Below are 25,518 nucleotides of genomic sequence, written 5' to 3' on the forward strand. Positions count from 1 at the left end.
CATAGTAGCTATAAAGTCTCGTAGTATACCAATTATGATTCCTTGATATTGAATTTATTTCTGGATGCTTGCATCCAGGATTTTTTCTTTAACATGGGAACTTTGATTTTGCCGATGATATTCCTAGAATTTTTTCTTTTGGAGTCCCCCTTTCCCTCCCCCGCCAAGAAGTGATTGATTAACTTTTATCTTGTCTTTGCCTCCTGGTTCTAATAGATCTGAGAAATTTATTTTATTATTTCTTGAAATATAGTGTCAGGCTTTTTTGTTTGTTTCTTTGTGGATTTCAGAGAGTCCAATATTTCTTAAATCATCTCTCCTTGACCTGTTTTACAAGGTAGTTGTTTTTGTTACCTTACATTTCATTTTTCAATCTTTTATATCTATTTTAATATTTCTTGCTTTTTCACAGACTTATTGATTTCTATTTAGTGTATCCTAGTTTTCAGGGGGTCCCGTTATTTGTGCAAGTTTTACCACTTTTTCTTTGAAGCTGTTGATTATCCTTTCAGTTCTTTATTCCTGAACTTCATTTCTTCTAAATATTCATGTAGTGCTTGTGTCTTAATCTGAAGTCATAAACTAAATTGAATCTTAAACTCAGCTTGTCCAGAACTGAACTCATTCCCTCCTCTATCTTTAAAATAATCTTTTCTTTCTAATGTCTCAATTGCTGTCGAGGAAACCATCATCCTTCTAGTCACCTACACTCACATCTTGAGTGTTATCCTTGACTTCTCATATCTGTTTCCCATATCCAATCTATTTCAAGGATGTCAGTTCTAGCTTCACATATCTCTTCTCTCTTCTCTGACATTTCCACCACCTTGGGTCAGACCCCTATCATTTCATGTCTAGTTTATTTCATAGATTTCTGCTTGATTTACCTGCTTTAAATCTCTCCCTACTCCAGTCTATCTTCTACCCATTTTTTTCTTTGTAACCATTTGTTTTTTATTTTATTTTATTCATTTGAAACATTATTTTGAGAAATAGCCTTTAGATTTCATCAAACTGTGAAGAATTCCTTGATTAACAAAAAAGAAGTTAAGAAATCATGATTTAGATACCAAAACAATAATTACAGGAATTTCCAATATGCCCTTATACATTTAGAATAATACAAGCAAAATGTAAATAAGAAAAAAACTGAAAAATTAGAACAACCTTCATTCATTTGCTAATGTAATCTTAGTTCTGTCTCAGTTTTCTCCTCTGTAAAATAGGGAGAATAATGTCATCTATCCATCAATGTTTCTCTGAAGAAAAAAATGAGATATTTCTAAACTTAAGTATTACATAAATGCTTCTTGTTGTTATTGTTCTTCTTCTTTTTTACCTATTTCATTTAATTTTCTCTTATCTTATTTCCTCTGTAGGTTATAAAATTATTTCAACATTAACTTCTGTGTGTGTGTGTGTGTGTGTGTGTGTGTGTGTATGTGTACCACTTCTTTTGAGCAGTTCAGGAGATACATCCAAATTATAAGAGATAGCAAGTTCCTTTTTCTTCTTTTTCATTTATCCCTCATAAAATCCTTTTTCTTATTCCATTGTCTTTTAAAGCAAACAAAAAAGTTTAAAATCAAACCACTGCTTCAGGGTTTGATCCTTTTTTCTTTAGTTGTTCTTTCTTTATCAGTTAAAGAAATATTCTGTTTTCTTTCCCCTATATTAGTTTGCAAGCTGTTGATCTTTGTTTAGTCCTTTGAAATGGCTCAAAATAATTTACCTTTTTAGATTTTTGTCACTTGTATTTATAATTCAAATAGTCTTCCCAGCTCTCCTTCCGCCCCCCCAGTGACATTGCTTAAAAGTTTTGTTTCCTCAACTATAGAATTATAATCTTTTGCAGTTGCACACTTTTCTTTCTTTCTTTTTTTCTTTTGTGTATTTTAATTCAAGTTTTTCCTTGATGGTCTTGATTGATCCCAATTGGACTTATCTTATTTTTCATGGATACTTGTAGCATTTTTCTTTGAACCATAAACTCAGATTTTATTTTATTTTGCCCTCTGATTCGTGTAGTCTAGGATATATTAAAAAAAAGATTTCTTAAATATTGTGTCCAGGGATTTTTATTGCTCTTTTTTAAAGGAGCCTAGTGATTCTTGTGATATTTCTCTTTATTTTGTTTTTCAAGTTCATTGTTTCTTATAAGGAGATATTTTATTCATTCTTCTAATTAATATTTCCCTTTTTTTGATTATTTTGAATGTAACAAATGTGAGCATAAACATTTCCATGTAGAAAGAGGAACATAAAAACAAGGTTGCATATGAAATTGTAAATCTGTTCATTACCTGGAGGTAATGTCACTGGGGAAAGGGGGGGTTTACCATGGTTAGCCTTACATTTTGGAAAATTTGCAGCTGAGTAGATGATGAACTAGCGTGGGAAAATAGTTGTGGCATGAAATCAGCCCAGGAGACTATTGCAATAGTGCAAATCTGGGGTAATGAAGGTCTGAATTAGCGTGGTGACAGAGTAGAAGGAGAGAGGGATATAATGAAAACAAACTTAACAGGACTTGTCAGTATTGGATATTAGGAATGAGAGACTGAGGTATTGATGATCGTGCTTATTTTTTGAACTTGGGTAGCTGAGAAGATGATGCTGCTCTCAACAGTAATCATGAAGCTTGGAAAGGGAAAAAATGTGCTTTTTGGATTTCAGACATCTACTGGATGTCCAGTTTGAGATGTCTAATAGGCAGTTATAGATGTAAATCTAAAGGTTAGGAGACATATTAGGGTCGGATAAGTAGATTTGAAAATGATCAGCACATAGATAATAATTAAATCTATTAGAGTTGATCATATTACCAAGTAAATAGTACAGAAGGAAAAAGGAAGAGGGCCTAGGATAATCATGGAGGAGGCACCCATAGTTGCCAAGTGTGGATGAAGAAAGCAAAGGAGCCTGAGAATCAATCAGGCAGGTAGTAAGACAGGTAGTAAGACCACCCAGAAAAAATAATATCCCCCAAACCTAGAAAGATGAAAGTTTAAAGAAGTAGCGGGTGATCAGTAGTGTTTAAAGCTTCAGAGAGGTCAAGGAGAAAGAGGATTAAAAAACGGTTTTTAGATTTTGCAATTAAGAGATCATTAATAATTTTGGAGAGATTAGTTTTTATTGAATGATGAGGTAACAAGACTGTAGGGGTAAGAAGAGAGTGAGAAGAAAAAGAGAAGGAACTTAGCCACTTAAAGAAGGAAAGATACAGGACAATAACTAATGGGATGAATATGATGAGAGTCTAGTGGTCTCTAGAGATGTGAGAATTGGGATGGGGAATCCCCTCAGACCAGCATAGGTTCAATGTGAAAGAATTCATAAAATCTGAAATCTGAATGGCAGAAAAGGGAAGTTTATTGGCACTGTGAAGCCAGCTTTGCTAGGAAGACAGACCCCTCAGTGGCAAGGTCCTGTCAGAAAAATAACAAAAGGTTATCACTGAGAAGAGGGTATCTTCACAGCAGGCAAGAATCTTGGCAGGCAGCTGTGCCAAGAAGAGAGGTTCCTTGGCAAGGCATAATCCTGCTTCAGACTTCTGCAGAGATTTGGAGTTTTAAAATTGTCTTTTTATAAGAAGTCTGAGGTTGGGGCTTCTATTTAATGCCTCACACCTAGATTTCCACTTGAAAAGAGAATACTTACCTTGGAGTTTCAAGCTACTCCATAAGAATATCAGGCCCAAATTTCCAACTGAATGAGACTACTTAACTTTGAGCTACTGGGAGTAGTCCTGGAAAAATCTTCAACTCAATAGAGGGTGCAGCTACTCAATAGAGGGTGCAGCTAGTCCCTGCCAAGATTTCCAGCAGAATGAAACCACTTAACTGCCCTAAAGGGTGGGTCTCTGTCAGAGAAGAGTTTCAGAGTTCACCCCCAAAAGTCAGGGGGACACAATTGGCATCAAATAGATCAAGTCAAGGTTTCTTGAAAGTGGGGAAAATATGAGCATGTTTATGGTCATTACAGAAGCATCCAGTAGACAGGGAGAGAAGACAAGTGAAAGAATAATGATTATGGAGAGGAGAATCTAGTATAAAATAGGGAGTGGAATGGAATTACTTGTGTAGATAGATAGATTTGCCTATTTTATGTGAGACAGATATAAGATAGAAATAGTGGTAGAAGGCATCATGATCTTTGAGAAGGAATGAGAAGATGTAACTCTCTGTGATGAAATTATTTTTTTTCAGTTATTTCAGCTGAAAGGGTAAGGAAAAGGAAGTCATGTGGGGTTGAGAAACACTACAAAAGTTAGTAAATCTGCTATAATTAATTGGATAATAAATAAATTTGAGAGATATTTTGCAGTAGTGAGGGCCCACTTCATATTATGTAGCATAAATTTACAATGGATTGGTCAATCTGGTTTGGTGATTTTCTCCACCTTTGTTGAGAAGCTTGTGGATAGGAATGAAGACAATGAATAGTCCTCAATGCAAGCCTGGGACTTTGCACAAGAAGATTAAAAGAAAGATAAGGGGCCAAAATACTAAAAAGGACAGTATAGAATTGACTGTTTTCCCAGAGTCAAGATGGAAAAGAGAGAGGGTGGAGTTAATTGAAAGATGATGCCTTGGAAAAGAATATAACATAATTTCTTTGGTTATTATTCATTGTTGAACATCTCCTTACTTTACAGTTGTTTGCTATCACAAGAGGTGCTTACATAAATATTCTTGAACATATGATGCCTTTTCCTCTTTCTTTCATATCTTCAAGATATAGGCTTATTAGTAGTGTTGCTAAGTCAAAGTATATGCCATTTTGTGACTTTTGATATATTGCCAAATTACTTTCCAGAATGACTGTACCAATTCACAGCTCTACTACAACTGCATTAGTGTTCCTGTCCTCTCATAACCCTTAACTAACTGACATTTTATATTTGTCATTTTCACCATTCTGATGAGATAAAGGTAAAACTTTGAAGCTAATTTAACTTAATTTTACTTTATTATTTGAACTTTGGAGTGTTCTTCATGTTGTTATTGATAGCTCTAATTTCTTCCCTTGTGGATTTCTATTCATATTTTTTCATACTTTATTTATCAGGAAATGACTCTTTTTTAAAAATATTAGAATCTAATCCCAATATAACTTGGATATCTGACCCTTATCAAAGAAATTTGTTGCAACAGTTTTCTCCTCAATTAACCACTTTTTCCTTATAATTTTAATGTTACTGATTTCATTTGTGTAAAATCTTTTTTTTTAATGTAACCAAACTCATGCTTTTTATCTCTTCTCTCTATGCCTTATTTCATCAAGAATTTTTCCTCCATCTAGAGTTGCAAAAGGTCATTCCTTCTCCAACCCTCTAAGTTTTGTTTTTTTTTTTGATTTGACCTTTTATATGTAGATTATTTATCCATTTGTAGCTATTGTGGTATATGGTATGAGATGACCTATTTGCAACTTCTTGAAAATAATATCCAATCTTACGGACTCTATTCTTTAATATACTGCCTCCTCTCATCGTTGACATATAATTTTTCTAGCTTCTTTCAAAATTTCTTCCCTCTTATCCTTTCCTTACTTCTCCCACTCCTTCCTAACTCTACTCCCTCCACTAGTATCTTCTCTGCTATCTTTGTATATTTCTGGCTGACTACATGCTGGCTTCCCTATTATAATGTGTATTTCTTATAGCAGGACTATTTTTACTTTTCTTTGCTTCTTTATTGTTTGGGAGAGTGCTTGGCACATACTAAGTGCTTAAAAACCTTGTTTACTATTGACTGTTATAATAAAGATTCCTTTCTCGTATGGGTTGGAATAGATATTTCCAACTCCCTTCCAACTCCCAAATTAAGTGATATTGTTTTCCTAGATTTCTTTTTTTTTTCTTTTAAAGTATTTTGTTCTTTTACTTTATTTGGTAAAATCTTGACATTTTAAAATGATTTTGAGCTGGATTGAAACATGACCATCTTGATAGAATATCTCATTCATTCATTCTTGACCAAATGTTTATTAGATACCCATCCCTTGCAGAAGGCATTTTCTTTAAGAGAGATCAATACAACTTAATGTTGTTCTCAAGGAGTTTATAGTCTAGTTGAGATAGATATAATAAGTAACATAAAATACATTAAATACATAAAGGAGTTATGAAGATAGAACAGTGAGTGTTATAGAAGAGATAAGTATTGACTGGCAGAATCAGAAAAAACATCATGAAAGAGCTGCCATTTGAATTAGACCTGGAAGGTAGCAATGAGCAGTGCAAGTGAGAGCATTCTATAGTTGATGGCATAAACAAGATATATAAATTGGACTCATATTGCATTATGTAGCTCTAGACATAATATATATGATGTATTTAGAAATTTATATACATAGATATCTCTATCTTATCTATTTATCTGTCTGTGTCTATTATATCTGAAGCTAGACACTGTGGGGAATATAAGGAATATGAGTAATGTATGTATCTTTGTTCATATCATTTATAAAATGTCCTCCTACCCACTGCCCATTGCTAACATCAAAGCATCAATTTTCTAGAATTAATGAGAACCCCCAAAACTGTCATTTCAAGTTAGCAATGACATTAAAGATTATTGCCTTAGCTCGTTAAATGCATATTGTAGCAGCCTGTGCCAGACTTGTAAGGCATTTTAAACAATTTCATAGAAAATTGCTTTGTAAATGGTCTCTTTGTGAAGAGCTTGTTTCATAATGTTCTACAAGGATTTGTAACTACAAGAGTTTCCTATTACATTTAGATATACTGACTAATGGAACCATGAAACAATACTGAAGGTATACAAACACACAATGGAATTTTAAAAGCATTGCATTGAAATTAGCATGGACATTCCATTAGGTGTACAAGAAGTAAAGGTTTGATTATTTGCTATAAATGAAGCTGCTATTATAGAATGCTAAAAGCTGTTTATATACAATTGGGATTACAAAACAAGGTCTACAGCTCAGAATATAAATAGTACCCAACTCTTAAGAAACAAATGAATTTACAAAGCAGATCAATTAGGTAATGATTTTTGCATTATGAAAATATGATTTTTCTCTTTTCTAAAGGATTCATTGCAGAATTTTGTGAACTTTTACAGGTTCTCCTGAAGTATTTGTTTTCCCTTATATCTTTGATTAGTTGGTAGAAAGGCAGAACAATTTAAAACTGATATCTTCAGTATCACTGCCAGCAGAAAATAAACCAGAAGATGAAATATCTTCATAAATGATAGTAATATAAAAGAATTAGGAAAATAAGTCTTGATTTATAAATATTAGACTACATCCGTATGTTGATTCTGTTACCTTCAATTCAGCACCTGGTTTGCAGCCACAGCAGGACCCTACTCTTCAGAATAGTCCGTTTCATTGATTGCTTAGAATGGGGGCCCTAGCCAATTCCTTAAGTCTCATCAGACCTGTTCCATCAATTGGCTCAGCTGATACTTCATCTTTTCCCCATCTCCTTGAATTATTATGAGACATTCAACCTTCTCAAGAACAACAACAACAACAAAATCTCAACAAAAACAAATCATGTTAATGTTTATAGAGAAAAAAATCTTTAAATTTTGAAAAGCAGGGAGTATTCATACTGTATTTTCAGACTAAAATTCAATAAAATTAGAAAAATAATTTGGGAAAAAGATCTTAAGTTACATGGAAACTAAAGGCAGTATTTTATAATGATTGGTTTTAAAAAGAATTAAGAAAAATGTTAACATGCTACTCTACATATCAAAATCTATGACTAAAAAAAACTCTTAGAGACAAAATTGGCATTATAGATACATAAGTAAAGTAAAGTAAAGTAAAGTAAAAGTAAAAAGTAAAATAAATGGAGTAAGTCTGCATCTAACAACACAAAAATAAAAAAAAAGCAGAGCTAGTCTAAAGGATGCTTTATTTTTAAAAAAAGACAATAAAGTTATGAATAAAAATGAAACAACAACCAAGTTGATAAGATCAAGTACTGTTTTATGAAAAAGACTAATAAAATTGAGGTGTTTTTTAAAACTACTAAAAGGAACAAAAATACAAATCAAATTAAGAAGAAGAAATTAGAATAAACATAAAATAATTGAAGACTTTTAGCACATATTAAAATAATTATGTGGTAATAAATTATAGAATTTAAAGTAAAATGCATGGCTATTTACAAATAAAATGCCAAATGGGACACAACAGGAAATCAATAATTTTTGCAATTACTCTTCAAAAATATCAGTACCAAATGTATTCTAAAAGTAATATTTTTAACTTGAAAAGAACAAATAATTTCTGCATTATATAGATCTTCATGAACATAAGAAAGATGAAATACTGCCCCTCTATACTTCATGGGGTAAATATGATATTGATTTTCAAACTTGGCAAAGAGAACATTTAAAAATTACAGATTGATTTAAGAAAATAGATGTAGAAATAAAAAAAAAAGTTAAAAGAATGCACTAATACATTTTTAAAAGTTTTCATTGTAGCCAACCAGTATACTAGAAACATAAGACTAACAACATCAGAAAAACTTTTAGAAGATATGAACAAAAATCCTTGTAAAATATGGTTATAATGATAAATAATGAGACCTGCCAAGCTACATACTGCTCACCTAACCTTCAAGATCTCTACACCACATGAGGCATCAAAACAGGGCTTCAGAAGAATGATTTTTCTAGCATAATTTCAAAAAGGGCAAAAAAAATCTGCTATTTATTTCTAATAAAGTGATTTAGATGTGAAGTTTCATGCTGTCTTGGCATTAACTTTGAATGTATATTCTAGCACATGGCATTTTAAAAAATTCCATTTATCTTTCTCATCAAACAAAACTAGCAAACATTTCAAAGATTTCATATGTGTGTAATTATGTCTGGAGAACAAAGAGCACCTTTTATTGGGATTTTGATTGCATGTCTCCAGAGTTTAGACAAGTTTCAGTTTCAGTTCACATTTAAATGAAAAATTATAGAACCTAAATGATAGCAAATTTATTTTAATTTAGTTACAATTTTTAGCTATTTTGGAAAAGGTGCATAAACATAACAATAAACTTTATAGCTACATCTCCATTAGTGCAATAAAAATCCTCTGAAATGAATTTGTGTATTCAGATCCATATTATTTGAAATTAAGATTGTATTAAATATAATAATTGGTTCAAATTCAATGTAAATATACAGTGAGAATTTGAATAATGGGACTACATCAGAGCATTCTTTATTTGAACTAATTGAGACATAGTGGTATATATATTTTGAATTCTTATATTCCCATCACCTGTCAGAAATGGGGGCTTGTTTTGGTTGGCCAGAGAACAAAGCAAACCACAGGGAGGAGACATGATGTAAATAATAAGAGCTCCCTAGAAATCAAATGCACCCATCATAAAAGATAGTGTGTTCTCCCTCGCTAGAAAAATCTTTAAAGAAAGGCTAGAAGATCACTTTGTCACAGAAGAGATTCTTATATGAGTAGAATTGTATTAGATTATTTCCAAGGGTCCCTTGATTGTTGAGATTTTAAACAGCAAAAAATTATGATTAAAAAAACAAACTAAAAAATATAATTATAAACACAAATATATAAATTATATGTAATCATAAAAATAAAATATAAAGAGATATAATATTTGTGTAAAATATGATAGAGTAAAATTTTAACATTAACATTTATAATTTGCTATTGAAAATTCAAAAACAAAAGAGAGGCTCAGGCCACAGAGTCAAAAGACCCTAAGTCAGGAGGACCTAAGTTCAAATTTGGCCTCAGACACTTAACACTTAACAAGCTGTGTAACCCTGGGCAAATCACTTAACCCCAATTGCCTTACTGAAAAAAAACAAGGAAAAAAAAAGAAAGAAAAAATATATAATATGATATATAAAAAGATATGGACAGAGAATTTAAACATCAATTAATCCTCACTAACCATCTGAGTAATGAAAATTAAAGCAAATTTGAGATACCACCTCACAAGTTGAATTGATAAAAAATTATTTTAAAACGATGAAATCAGTTTGGAGTGATGAAATAAGTGATGCATACAGATCTATATTATTTAAGGGTTGAAAAAAACTCACATTTTTATATCACTGGCAATTGGTGATGCAAACTTTTATTTAAGATCTTTTAGTTATTTAAGAGGGAATTCAATATTTCCTGAGAGAGTTTATTCCACTTTTTAGGTTTTTCCTTACAAAAAAACCTAAATTCATTTTTGCTGCAACTTGCAAAGGAAATAAACACAAAGTAATGCTCAGCAAAATCCTGGGAAGAGAGATGAATCAGAGGTGACTTAGAACTTTTTCCTCTCCCATACAAAAAAGTGAAAATGCTATGTTGTGATCCACATTCAGTCCCCATAATTCTTCTTCTGGATGCAGATGGCTCTCTCCATCACAAGATCATTGAAAGTGGCCTCAATCATCTCATTGTTGGAAAGAGCCACATCCATCAGAATTGATCATCGCATAATCTTGTTGCCCTGTACAGTGTTCTTTTGGTTCTATTCACTTCACTTAACATCAGTTTGTGTAAGTCTCTGTAGGCCTTTCTGAAATCATCCTGTGGACCATTTCTTATAGAACAATAATATTCCATATTTTCTTGTATTCTTAAATTTATAGGGGGATAGGTTTTGAAAAGAACCCCTGGGTCATTCTTCCTACTGCTGACTCTCAGGCCTTGCCATTTGCTTTGTAATTAAACTGTGTTCTATGTGTTGTCTCTCCCAGTAAGAATGTGGACACTTTGAGAGCAGGAATTGTCTCATTTTTTCTATTTATTTCTCTACTATTTGACACGAGTGATATATCTTAAATGCTTAATAAATGCTCTTTTCATTCATTTAATAACACAAGGACCTCTCAAAGACTACCTTTGGCAGTGTCCCAATGTCACTTTCATAGTTTGAGGCCATACTGCTTGATAATAATGCTAGTCATATGAGAGAACACAGACCAGGTAACAACTGCTTGGGAGGACCCAAAAGATCTGGCATGTGTAATAGAAGGGATTTGGCTGTAAGAAGTATGTCTATAGGAAAGACAACACTGACAGAGCAATAAGTTTACTGACAAAGAGAGATGAACTCTGACTAATTGAGGAGGAGAAATGAAAAAGCATTCTTCAATGAATGGCAAAGGAACAAAATAAATTAATATCTCTTTAGGTAAAAGTATTATAAAAAATTCTTTAATCTCCCTAGGGAGATTGGGGCAAACTGCAAAAAACCTCCAAATTCAGAATGATTTCAGAACAATAAAAGCAATAAAAAGCAAAAATATTAAAGGAATAAGAACAAAACAAGAGATAATAGAATTTAGAACAAAACAAGAGATACAGTCCACAAAAGTTGCTTCTCAAAAAGAACTGTAATGCAAAAATATAGATGCAGAAGTAAAATTCATTGAACAGAATCAAAACATAATAAAATTGGAAGAATAGCTGAGACCTCTGTAAAATCGTACAGATCATAGATCTAGAAATAAAAACAACTTCAGAAACCATGTATTCTACTCCCTTTATTTTGCAAAGGAAGATATGGAAGTCAAGTATTCTATTAAAGGCCATATGAACAGTGAATATCAGAAAAATGATTTGGACTGAAAGTCTTTTAGATTCTAGAGCCAGTGAGCTTTTGTCTGTGCTACTTTGAGGACTCAAAGACAGGAGGAGGATAAGATAATAATCTGAGGAAGATGAAGCAGAAAAAGTGGTGAAACTAAAACAACAATGCAGGAAATTATACAAGAAAATTGTTCAGATACATTGGAAGCAGATAGCAAAATACAAACCAAGAGAATGCACAGAAAACCAATAGAAAAAAAACCTGGAACTTAATTCCCTCTCAAAAATTAGATTTCAGTGCTACATCAAAAATTAAATTTTGTAGGCAGCAAGGGGAAAAAATCTTTCTTATTCCAAATACAATCAGACAGGATAATACAGGACTCTTTATTTTTTGTTTACAAGAAACTGAAGAAAAAATTGCAATAGGATATTTAAAAGACAAACACTGGTTTGCACCCTAAAACCACATACTTTGCAAAACTGAGACTATGCCGAAGAAATGGACATTCCAAAATAAGAATAATTCAAATCATGACTTTAAGACAATCCAGAAGTGAAAAAAAGTATTCAATTTAATTTTTAAAAAGAAAGTTATACACTTTCAAATAGCTATGAAAACCTACAAGATGAAATGTTTGTGGCCAGGGTAACACAAAGTCATGTGAGATGAAGTTGTTTTGTTTTGAGTTTTATTTTTTGCTTTTCTTTTTTTAAAAAACATCTTGCATTGTCTGAAATACAGTAAGAAAGAAAAGAACATTCCTGGTTAAAAAATCTGGGAAAAAAACATAAGGGGAAGAATTAGGGGAAAGTGAATTAACATTTTGTGGGCAAAAAAGTATTATCTTTTCATTAGCAAAACAGTATTTTTGGTGGTGTGATAATACTGAAGAATTCTTCCTGGACAGAGAGAGGAAAAGATGAGGTGGTGATTAGCCAGTGAGGGCTCAAGAGGGGAGATAGGCAAGAGAATCTTAATTTGGCATAGTAGAGGAGTAACAATAAAATGCACAGAGAATAGAATGGAAATGGTTCTTGAAAGTTTTTTGGTCAGTCAAGTATTTATTAAGCACTTTTAATTCCAAGTACTAATGTTTATCCTTCATTCTTATTATAGCTTTTTATTTACAAGTTATATGCATGGGTAATTTTACAGTATTGACAATTGCCAAACCTTTTGTTCCAATTTTTCTCCTCCTTCTCCCCGTCCCCTCCCCCCGATTACAGGTTGACCAATACATGTTAAGTATGTTAAAGTATAATTTATCTTTCATTCTTGAAGAGAACCATGACATGAGGGAGATGATGCCATGACATGCAAATGAATTGGGATTTAAGTGAGGGAGGGCTGGGCAGGAGCACCTGCCTCATTTTCCCCTCCAGAACCATCTGGGTCCAATGGCAAGATGTAGATCAAGACAACAGGAGATGGCCCTGGATACAATGTTGGGTCTTGGTCAATCACTGTGCTAAATTCTGGCAATAGAAAGAAAGGCATTGTTTTATACTCAAGGGACTCACATTTTAATGGAGAAGACAATTAGTGACTGAAGTGATCCCATAGGCTGGTAAGATAAGTCTGTCTTTCCTCCCTCCTTCCCTCCATCCCTTCCCTCCCTCCCTTCCTTCCTTCCTTCCTTCCTTCCTTCCTTCCTTCCTTCCTTCCTTCCTTCCTTCCTTCCTTTCTCTTTTTCTCTCTCTTCTTGTTTCTTTCCCCAGCATTTTGGAGCAATTCAGTGTAGGATAATTTCTCTACCCCTCAACAATATCCAGAAATACTGCTCATTGTTCAATTAATCAGTTGTATCCTTCTGTTGTAATGGAGTGGACAGCCATTTCTTTCTCCAGTGGATTAAGGCAATGGATTAAGTGATTTGCCAAGAGTCACACAAGTTATTAAGTGTCTGAGTCTGAACTGAACTCAAGTCTTCCTGACTACAGGTCTAGCGCTTCATCCATGCTAACTATCCTCTAACTACCCATGCATAATAATAATTGATATCCATAAATATAACTTTTAGTACCAAGAAAAAGCCAAATTATAATCTATGTTTAATAATAAAGGAAGACTCATAATAAAGGTAAGAAAAATTTTCCAGATACTTTAGACTACATGAATAGAAAGAGGAATTAGATAAGAAACTTAGTATTAAAGTGTCATGTTCTGATGACTGAAAAAACTTGATTATCTGCACATTTTCTGGAAACTTCTTTATGAATGACTTCTACTTTTTCTATGCTTATCAAGTTCTTTTTGTAATTTGTTTAGTACCTTTGATTCCATTGAAATGTTCTCCTCTTGATTAATAAAGTTTCTTTAAGTTCAATGGGGTAATTGGTTGATTTAGTCAATCCCTACCCTAAGAAAATAAAGGATAGGACCATGTCTTGGATGATGAAAAACATCTCTATTTCTTAATTCTTTTCAAAAAAATTAAATTAAATTAAAAATTTTAAAATACACATTGCTTTATGAATCATGTTGGGAGAAAAAATTCAGAACAAAAGGGAAAAAACATGGGGGAGGAAAAAAAACAAAAAATAAATGAATATAGCATGTTGATTTATACTCAATCTCCATAGTTCTTTTTTTTTTGAATGCAGATGATGTTTTCTATTCAAAGTGTATTGGAATGGCCTTGGATATTCCTCAACTCTTACTTTGTTTGTTTTTTTCTTTCAATTTTTGAATTGGGAATGGTAGAAATGATTTTAAAGAGGGTCAAAATTGACGATAAGTAGGGATGTTATAATAAAACACTTTTCTATTTTCAGTGAATTTGAATCATCAGACCCAAATGAACTGCATTCTAGATTATGAAAGGAAATGATTAATGTGATTTTTGAACCAGTGCTTCTTTAAACTATTAAGAGTATAGAATAGGTAAAGAGTATACATTATAATTTTCTGAAATGGTCAGAAAGTGAATCATAACCTCTTTTTGACTTGGTTTCCTTATGCATAAAATAGAGATCATAATAGTACTTACCTCTTTTAGAGTTGTTGTGAAGATCAAATGAGTTGATAATTGTATAAAATGATTAGCACAGTACATGAAACATTGCGAGAGCTATGTAATTGTTAAATATTATTATTATTATTAATACTAAAACTTGGTGACCTTGACTTTTATTCTATAACCTATATAAAAGAGGTGGTTTGTGACTATTTAAAAAGATAAGCATCCATCACAAAACCACCATGCTTTATTATTTTTTTCAATTAAGAACAAGTCATCAAACTAACCCAGTTACCTTCTTTTTGTTTGTTTTGTTTTGTTTTTGGAAATAAAACTAGTAGATGAGAAATGCTACAGACATAATAAACTTTAACAAATTATTTGACAGAATCTCTTTCACTTTGTGGACAAAATGGATATAAAGAATTAAACACTCAGTTGATTCTTAATAACTGGATCCAAAGAGTAGTTGTTAATGGATTGATAAAAAGTGAAATCTAGTGAAGTATCCCCAGGTTTCTGTTCTTGACTTTGTAATCATCAAATGATTTGTTAAATTTTAACAAAACTTAAGTTTGTTTAATTTTCTGACCATTTTAAAGACTTCGAATACTCCAAAATCTGGAGCTTTGTTGTCTCTAAAAATGAAGTCAAACATCTGATGAAAAACAAATCGTAGGTATAAGTAGTGGTTTTTTAAAATGTTTTTTTTCCTGAATATATTTGCAATTTTCTTTACAGAGAAGTAATGTTGAATATAACAAATGACAGACTCACAGAGCATGAGATTATGACAGTTGCACGCTACTACAGTGTGAGAGAAGATTCTGATTCTGATAAGACTTTACTTATTGCGCTGGCCCAAGAACAGTTGAAAAAATATACCTTTGAGATTTTTGACAAAATTATTGATATGTGTATATACAAGGATCAGGCCAAGTAAGTCATTGGATAGTTTATCCATTTTAATAGATATTTTAAGTTTTTCTAAACCAGAATGAAAAATATTTTTTACATTTTTAACAAAGAATACAAAGCCTCAAACTGTAAAGTGTTGCTTAAACCAATCACAAAGAGATTTTTATTAAGAGTTTTATTTTTTCATCAGATTCATGATTTTGTGATTGCTAATAAAATACTTTGACTTCAAGGGAAACTTGCTTTTATCCTTGAATTTTCTCATTATCCACTGCTAGCACTCTTAAAATTAATTAGTGAGCTAAGACTTCAGCAAGATGAAGCAGCATGACATTTGTTACTTTTAATATTATTTTATGCTAAATAATAACCAGCTATTTTGACCTCTATCATAAAAAGAACACTTAGCCAAATAAAGGCCAAATCAAAAGTTTATATTTCTGAATTTGAATTTAATAAAATTTCATTATAATTCAATTCCTAAGAAATGTTGTATTCAAGTCATCTAAGAAATATTTAAAAACTTTGAGGTAAATATAAATTTAACTTTTTCTTTACAAAATTTGAATCTCCCTATCTAGAGCAAAGAAGAGGATTTTTTTATTATCTTCTATCTCAGATTATTAGTTAACCAATAAAGTTTTTTTTTTAATTCCTCACTGGCTTCATTTTTGCCATTTGCTAGCAAAAAAAGGCATAGAGTGGTCTATGGCCCTTTCTACTACTTGTCATTTCAATAGAAATTGATCAGTTTCATTGACTAAACCCTCTGAAAAAAATCTGATGAGCATTAAAGGGCCAATTGTAGTTCCCCGATTTTATGGGATCAGATCCAAAGAAAATGCTAGTAAAAAAACTTTGGGTCATTTTGTGCTATATTCTTATGTGCTTAATTGATTATCAGATTTTTAAATAGTTTCATATACATCATATATCTACCTGACTATTTAAGAGGGAAGATTACACAGTTGTGTTTGCAGCTTTAGTGATCTGTCCTTCTAATAACAAAGAATGCCGAACACGGAAGGAAAAAACCACATGAGTTTAGAATTCAGCTATTTTTTAGTGGAAAAATTTGTTGAAATGCAATATGACTACTTTTCATTTTATTAATTCCTAGTTCCAGTTTTTGTAAGACTACTTCAAAAAGCTTATTTTAGGACATATGCATATTTTATCATTTTTATTTAGTTATTACAAAAATAAAACAAAGATACATTTTCCATTTTATTTCTATTTGCTGCAGAACTGGATTATTGCCCAGTCCAGCTATCAGGATTCTCTGCAAATCCTTTAGGATGCCTCTGCCAGATGATCTTCTGAGAGCATTACTATCCAAGTAAGTGATAAATCAAATGATGTATATTTTTAAATATATATTCCAAAAGCATATTTGCAGTTGTATAAATTATTTTTAAAGTAACATTAATCAATGTATCTTTAAATATCTGTGATTCTGTGCAATTATACTTGGATAATATTTTGACTTCTTGATGATACATATCCATCTGAATATTCAGTGGAAATGTTGGACCCGCTGACATCGGACAGAAGGTGAGGTTTGGCTTATTTTAGGGTTTTTCTGAGAAGCTAATCCACAGGAGATAGAATAAGCAAGGGAATAAAAAAGGAACTAGGAATACTAAGCCTGAAATTGCAAAGAATAGCTTAAATTAATCATAAGACAAATTGAACAAAATACAGAATATAGAAAGTGGTATAGCACACAGATCAGGATGAATAAAAACCGAAGAGACTGAATAGGACAATAAGATCACATATGATCATAGCTCTAGAGCTAGAAAGAACCCCAGAGACCATTAAATTCATTCTTCCTCCTCTCATTCCCCTTCCCTCTATGTACCATGTACTTTTGCTAAAAGACAAGTTATAATCTAGTGCCCAAAGCTCAACTGTCTCTTCTCTATTCTCTTTTTCTCCAAAAAAACTTTTATATAAGAGAAATTCAGAATTGCAATATAATTTTAAGTGTTTATAAATTAAATAAAAGATTAGAAAGGAATGCAAAATGTTTATTTTGACTACCATATACATGTATATATACACACATAGCTAAAATCACTTTGTCTAATTTTATATACATACAAAAAAATCATTTTTTGATTAAAAGTGGTCCTAGTCTAATAAAGTCAGTATTGTAACTGACAATTGTAGGACTCTTTCCCTTTGCCATAAACTAAACTATTTTTACATTTAATTCTCAATAGATAATTAAATTCCCATACTAAGTGTAATCTGTACTGGAATTTAAAAAAACACTTATTAAAACATGCCTAAAACCTGGTTCTTCCTTCTAAGTATCAAGCAATACCAATCTAATTCTTCCTACATGTGACACTTCTTTAAATACTCAGAAACAGAAATCATTCTCTCCCTCCCAAGTCTTCTCTCTTCCCCAGGCTAAACATCCCCCAATATCTTAATCCAGTTAGTATCTCTAGGGATACTGAATATTTCTTAAACTTATTATGTTTGAGAGAAGTGCTATGTGAACTCTAAGGGTTTTATATAAGGGTGAATTATCATTAGAATAATAAGTCATCATTGTCTCAACATGATTTTCTTTCTTCCTTTGCTTTGAGGTAGAAAGAATTTTATGAAATTGGGGCAAGTCACTAGAACTTAGACAACGTCTGTTTTGGTCCTAGGTGGCTAGCTCCACAATGGCTAAATGATATACTTCTAAACATCTCTTGTTAGTATGGATCAATCGCCTGATTTTCTTGTCAGGATAAAATACAGATTAACTGGATTTGAAAGATATTATTTCCTTAGAGCGCTGCCATGACATGGGATCACATGCCCGATGGATTCTATCATCTGAGCAGATTCTTTTATTCCTTATCTCAACTCCTAATGGAACAATCAACCCATGTCTTGAATTTGTATAGTTAATTCTTAATGTCCTCAAAGGCTTCATAGCACCTTACAAACTTTCTGGCCAAAGTCGGACTTTTCAGGTCATTCTTATGGAGTCCTTCCATATCTTGAATCCCTTTCGAAGTGTGTGGTTTTTAATAAAAGTCACATATATGGAATTAGATGAGAATTTATTCAGTACCAATTATACTCTGGAGGTAATGTTAGACACCTCCCAAGACAAAGCAGGGGCAGTTGCTTAACAGCTGCACAGAAATGCTCATAAATTGAGAAGAGGAAGTGAAACATAAATCAAATAAAATTGTCTTGAGGTGGTAGAACTTTCTCCATGTGATTGCTACTCACATATTTTTCTTGACTTTGTATTTAGATATTTAAATTTCCTACAATTTGATTTCTTAAGTTCTTTCTCAATATAATAAGATCCATCTCTTAGACATTTGTTACTATAAGTTAAGATGGAATAAGGCCATATAAGTTTTTATTCCTGGTTACTTCCTATCATCCCCTTATATCCACCTGCCTACATTGTTTTCAATGGAATAAGGTCACTTCCCTTGATAAACAAATTCATTTCACTAATGCACTTAACTTTCCAAATGATCTCTGGGATGGTAGTAATTCTACATCAGTTACAAGAATATAACTTATATTGACATTATATCAGAACTCCAGGATAATTTACAAATGCTTGAGCCAATCACCAAACTAGATGATGGTACATATCCTTCTTTCCTTTTTGTTTTTCAAATCTTGATTTCCAAGGCTCAACTTTTTAGATTGATGCTCTTTGAAGGTACCACATTACTTCCTCCCCCCTGCTTCCTGACATTTTGATTCATGACATAAAATTCCAGGAGGAATTTTAGGTGCTGCAATCTACATTTGTTATCCTTTATATACTCATTAAAAGGAGCAAGATCTGCCTCCTCTTTCCATCTTCCCCACCAATGATTCAGAAAAGGTTTTTTTTTTTTTTTTTTTTTTTTGCTGCTCATGAAGAATAGAGCATTAGTCTCTAGGTATACATAGCTCTGGACACCATCAGAGGAAGTGTTAAGGATAAACTATTAGTTCATTATCTCTTTCCTTCACTGAGCACTAAAGAATATTTAATTTAATAAACATGGTCAGTGATAAAGTCAGTTAAAGCATTTGATCATTAAAAATATTGGCCCAAATAGAAGAAACCTTATTTTTCAAAGAGAAATTTTTGAAAATATGAAAATGTATATCCTGTATTAGGAAAAAACAAATATTGAGGCTGAAGCACACACTACTATTAAAACAAAAAAAAATCACAAGCTCTCCTTGAATTCCTAGTCTGTAGTTCAACAGCCAGTATTTATTAAGTGCCTACTAGGTGTCAAGCACTGTGCTAAGTAACTTGTAGAAACAGACAATCCACTGAACAATCTCTTTTTCTTTACCATTTTGCTTTTCTGAGAGAAGCACTTTGGCTACTCACCCTTTAGATACCACTGTTCCCCTAGTAACCTCCTCCCAGCCCGTGCTTTTCTAACTAGGTGAGTTCTATCAGCAGAGCTTGCTTTGTAAAAGGAGATGACTTCTCTAGAATAAAGCATTCCATAATTGAAACGTTAATATGACTTTAACTAGATTTAACATGGTTATTCCAAGCTCTCTCAAACCTTGCCACCTGCCTCCTCTCAAAGCTCTTTCTTTCTCCTCTTCCCTCTTGGGAGATATCTTACAGCAGCACTATACAAGGTGTATTGGGAGCTGTTGCTATGGAAATGAGCAGTCATCATCACAGAGGAAGCTTTGAAAACTCTCTAGTGCCTTAGTTCTCAAAACTCTTACATTTCCCCTATATACCCATGATCACAAATATATGGTGAACAGTATTTTATTATTTTCTTGATAAAAGAAACAACAACAACAACCTCAAATCTCACCTTATTTTTGAACCAATGTAGTATTTTATTCTTTCTGCGTTCCTTATTTGGTGGTTGTGGTCTACTTTGCCATTGAAATTTGTGTGGAAAGTTGTTAAGATTCAGAAATCTGTAGCTCCTTGCTTTGGGGTATTTTGAGAACAGAGCCTTTTATGTAACCAAATTTAACTTGGCAATTTTGATAATGCATCTTGGCAATCCTTAGTTTCTGTGCTTAGCTATTCAGGCTTTACAGGGAGAAGGCTGGAATAGATCTCTTTCCAATTCTGTCATTCTATGATTCAGTGGCCATGGTCCACAGTCTCCACTCTTCATTTGTAGTTAAGCTTCATGCATTTTACTGGATGGTTCAGTGTGTACCCCACATTATTAGTAAGTATGCCAAAAAGAGGCCAGAACACATTTAGAAAAGTAATTCTAAGTTTATGTGCATGCTATCTTCATTCTTTGAATCATGTATCCTGGGCCATTCCCTTAATTAAAGAAATCAGACTGGTTGCAGGGCTCTCTTTTTGGAGCTAGGTTATCAGTCCCTTCACTGCTTGCCAACCAGAATACAATTCTGTCCAGCCACCCCAAACCTAATCCTCCACCCCTACACATAAAACAAAACTTTTTTTTTTGGTTTCTACTAAAAGGTAACCTCCTTTAAGGCAGGGACACTTTTCATTTTTATATTTGCATAATGTATTATAAGTTCAATAAATGCTTTTTCAAGCATCCAAGGTACCCTTCCTCCACAAAATAGGTCCCAAGGATAGCTACCTGAGACTTCAGGGACTCTCTGGATCCAGATCCACTCATAATGATAGATATTGTCATATTGACTTTTTTCTCTATTTAGCCAGAAGGTAAAATTAGTTCAAAGCATGTAATGAAATGAGCAGCTAGATGGCACAGTAGTTAGAGTTGTAGGGGTTAGAATGAGGAAGATCTGAGTTAGATCTTCAGTTACTTATTAGCTTTGTGACTCTGGGCAAATCAGTTAACTCTGTCACCCTCAGTTTCTTCCTCTGTAAAATGAGTTGGAGAAGGAAATGGCAAACTACTCTGTTTTTGTCAAGAAAATTCCAAATGGGTTCACAAAGAGTTGTACATTACTCAAGCAACTGAACAGCAGCAACAATTTAATGAAATAGCATAGAAAGATTTGCAACAGACCATTCTCCCAATAGATTTAGGATATAGTCTCCCACCAAATTATGTTCCATCAGAAATAGATTGAGCATAAATAGGGCTCTCATATATCTGACACTGCCAGAACCCTAATTTCTTTTGGCTATGTCATTGTGCCATTTATCCAGAGCCAGCTTCTTCTTGGACTCAACATTTCTACTGATTGCAAGCTCTGTCTCTGCTAGTACATTGCTTTGTTGGTCTTGGTACCTTTTCTGGGCATTATTCCATACTATTGTCTTCAGGGCTCATTTCTTTAGGGACAAGAAAGCCATCTCAGCTTCTGTCTGCTGCAATATAGTAGCACTCTCACTGATAAGAGTGAATAGTTCTTTGATCATCATCACCAAATCTTCTCTCCCCTAAAAAAAAAAAAAAAGTGAATCGAATGACAGGTCCAGGTCAGAGTTAGGTCTTTCTTTTTTGTGATACCTCTATCCAAGTAGAGACCAGAGTTACATATAACTATTTAATTTAGTGTTCCTTCATTTTTACCAAGATACTCTCAGGATTGGCTACAAAAAGCTTGAGCTAGAAGAAAAGCTAGATTAAGGAGCTAGTCACTGTCTTCTAACTTCCAGGCCCCAAATTATGCTTTTTATTATGCATATCTATTAGTAGAAAAGCTTGATTGCTTTGATGTTATATTTTAGCCTGCAAAAAACTCAGTGTTCATATAAAAGAATTTGAAACAATACCCAACGACAAGAATATTGATAGTTTTTATAGTTACTAAGCCATTTATCATTTTTGGTAGGTGGACCATGAATTACTTCAATGTCACATTAAAGTGACTTCTTTTGAAAACTCCTATCAAGCTCAACAGCAAAGAGAACATTTTTGGGATAATTATTATTTGGAATAGAACAAGAGAAATTGCCTTTATCTCCTTTCTTATGATGTGCCAAAATTTAATAATAGTGTCAAACATAAAAGAATTTAGGTTTTTATTAAGATGTTTTGGATGATACAAACTGTGACATTATAAAGAACTGATACTAATTTTTTAAATAAATGTCAAAAATTATATGGAAATATAATTTATACATACAAATTTCATAAATAGCAATGATAATTGACATTTATTTATATAGCACTTTTCATATTACAAAGTGTTTCATACACATAATTTTGTTTGTTCTTTACAACAACCCTATGAATTAGTCACTATATATATTTTCATACCCATTTGAGAGATTAGAAAACTGAGGCTCAGAGAGTTTATATAACATCTCTAGGGTCACTTGCAGAGATAGTAAAGGGCTGGGGTGTTGAAAAACAAATATTTCTTGATGCCAGGCCTAGAATTCTTTCCACTATACCACATTCTGCCTAAGTGTAGTCACGGGAACTACACTCATTTTAATAATGTTCAGAGCAGTTTGGGGATGGTTTTGGATTGCTTCCAGAGTCTGTATTTTGTTCTTTGGAATATATTCACTAACAGCAAATCTATAGTCCTTAAGGTGGATTTGAATTTTGGAGATAGTCAAAAAATTCACCCTAAAATGAATGATGAAGGAGGAATATAAAATCAATCTAACATGATCTGTAAGTTCCCTATAAGACAATTAAGATGGCTGCTCAAACTTTATCAGAAGTTCCTGTAAACAGATTAAGCCAACCCATTTCCTTGTGCTCCAGTAAATGAGAGACATATTTCCCTAGTGTCAACAGAATGTCAAGAGTGGCCTCTAGCATTTTGGGTGAATCCCCTGGGCAGGATTTCAGGGCGAACATGGACAGGAGCTGTACAGAATGGAAAGGATGGATGGGTTGTGATTTTCATTATCATTATCATATATGTAAACATGTATGTGTCTATACACACAAGAAAAACACATATAGATATGTGCATATATATATATATAATAGGTAGGTAGATAGTATTCATATAGCAATTTAAGCATTTAAATTGCATTTAAATTTAAGAAGCATTTAAAAATATTAATTCTTTTTATCTTCACAATAGCATGGGAAGGTAGGTGCTATTCCTTTTTTTCAGATAAAACACTGAGGTAAACAGTGTCCAAGGTCACATAGCTAGGAAGTATCTGAGAAGGGTGAATCAGTCTTCCTATTCCAGGTTCAGGGGTCTATCTGCTACACTACCTCTCTGTTATAGAGATGAGAACACAGATCCATTGAAATATACATATACATACATATATATATATATATATATATGTATATATTGGTGAGACAATTGATAAGTAACTTGCCCAGGGTCATATAGCTAGGAAATATTAACTATATGAGGCTAGATCTATCCACTACACCATCTAACTGCCCCTCCATTGAAATATATTAAAAGAATAAGGTGGTGCTCATAGTGGAGACACAAAAGTAGAATAGGGCTGCAGTGTTAAGAGTTCCTGCTGAACTTGCTAAGACAAGATGCTACTTATAAATCTCATGCAAATGTAATGAGATACAACTTCCCATTCTGTTGCCTCCAAAAAAAGGCATGAAATTCCACAGACAAGGTCAGTTTTTCAACAAGATATAAATTATCCTGAACCTTTGTTGTCCTTTGAGAAGGATTATACTCTCGAATTGATTCTGTCCTCTTGACAGATATGAATTTATTTTGTGGATATTTATTGCCCCATTGACATCATTGCTAGTGAAATAATTATCAATTTCAGACTTATTTAATCACCTCAGATGTACTCTTGAAAAGGGACTTAAATGTTTAACATATATATTAGATTATTTGCCATCTAGGGGAGGGGGTAGGGAGAAGAGGGAGGAAATTTGGAACACAAGTTTTTGCAAGGGTCAGTGTTGAAAAATAATTCATGCATATGTTTTGAAAATAAAAAGCTTTAATAAAAAAAAAAAGAAACAGAAAAGAGGGTTAAATTTGAGTTCCACAGGGAGGAGGACCTGGGACAGAGATAGAGAAGAAAGGATATATATATATATATATATATATATACATATATATGTATTTATATATACATATACATATATAGATACACAAATTTGAATTCAGCTCCCTAAAGGGAGTTTTGCATACTTACAGGGTCCCTACAAGATACTGGCATCAAATAATGAGACCAAGCAGAGAAATTTCTGTACAAAACCAGAGATAGAGCCAAGGGAAGAACCATAATGTAGAAGTGAAAAGATGAACTTTGTTCTTCATTGGTATTGTGAGTTAGGTGGACTGTGCAGATCCGGGAGAGAAGGCAGACTCAGTCACTATTCTTATTGGTCCTAAATACTTCCTCTTTTGGAGGGCTCTATTTTGAGTGCTATTATCAATCTGGAGGATTGCATAGATCTCCAGTGAAATGATGATCACCAAAGTGAAGAATTACTAAACTCTCTTCATAGAAGGGAGACCAACCAGACAAATACTGGAGCTCTTGGAAGACTGTTATCTACCCCTGGGATACAGATATTTAAGAGAGGGAGTTGGGCTACTTGCTAGTAGCCATTACTGGTCTTTTTTTTTTTTTTTTGGTCAGGTTAAAGCTTCCCATGTGTTGAATGTTTTCTTGTTCTAAATATTTGTGTGGGAGCCAAGACTCCTTTCCTTTTGTTGCATTTGTGGTGTGTCAAACATGAACCAAATTTCTATCAAGATAAATACTGATAAGGTCAAAATGAGTAAAATTCGTAGCTTTAAAAAAACCTCTTGAATTGAGGAGAAAAGAGAAATTGCTGAGAAATCTCCAAGACTAACCCTAGTATGTATAAGCCCTACTTCTTATTTCCAGATGAAAGGTTATGTATTATTGGTCTACACTACTGCAGTTCCAGCGGTTCAAACATTTTTGTTCTGAGAATAAGAAAGTGAGACGTTTTCCTTTTTTTTTTTGGTTAATTTGGTCATCACTGACTGGTAGATTTCATAAGATGAATACTAAATAAAATGGACAGAAAATCCTCATTCTCTTCTTACCTTTAGTTGTGACCATCATTAAGTCACTGCATCCATCTGTGTGGCTCTTTAGCTCTTTTTCTTTTAGAATCCTAACCTCAGAATTTCCAGGCTAGTGCTTTGCTTACTGAGCCTGAGTCCCTGAAGTGAAATTAATTCACTTGCATGCAACAAACTGTGGCAA

At 32.9% G+C, this 25,518-nt stretch overlaps 1 protein-coding gene across 1 annotated transcript in view; it reads left to right on the forward strand.

Annotated features, from left to right (window-relative positions):
* EFHC2 (EF-hand domain containing 2) overlaps positions 1-25,518 on the forward strand; it is a 217,312-nt gene that overhangs the window by 163,737 nt on the left and 28,057 nt on the right. The window contains exons 12-13 of the mRNA XM_031959378.1: positions 15,270-15,467; positions 16,693-16,785. Of these exons, the coding sequence (XP_031815238.1) occupies positions 15,270-15,467; positions 16,693-16,785 (291 nt within the window). The remainder of the gene's footprint in view (positions 1-15,269; positions 15,468-16,692; positions 16,786-25,518) is intronic.

This window comes from Sarcophilus harrisii, chromosome 3, assembly GCF_902635505.1.
Source record: "Sarcophilus harrisii chromosome 3, mSarHar1.11, whole genome shotgun sequence".
NCBI classification, from domain to species: domain Eukaryota; kingdom Metazoa; phylum Chordata; class Mammalia; order Dasyuromorphia; family Dasyuridae; genus Sarcophilus; species Sarcophilus harrisii.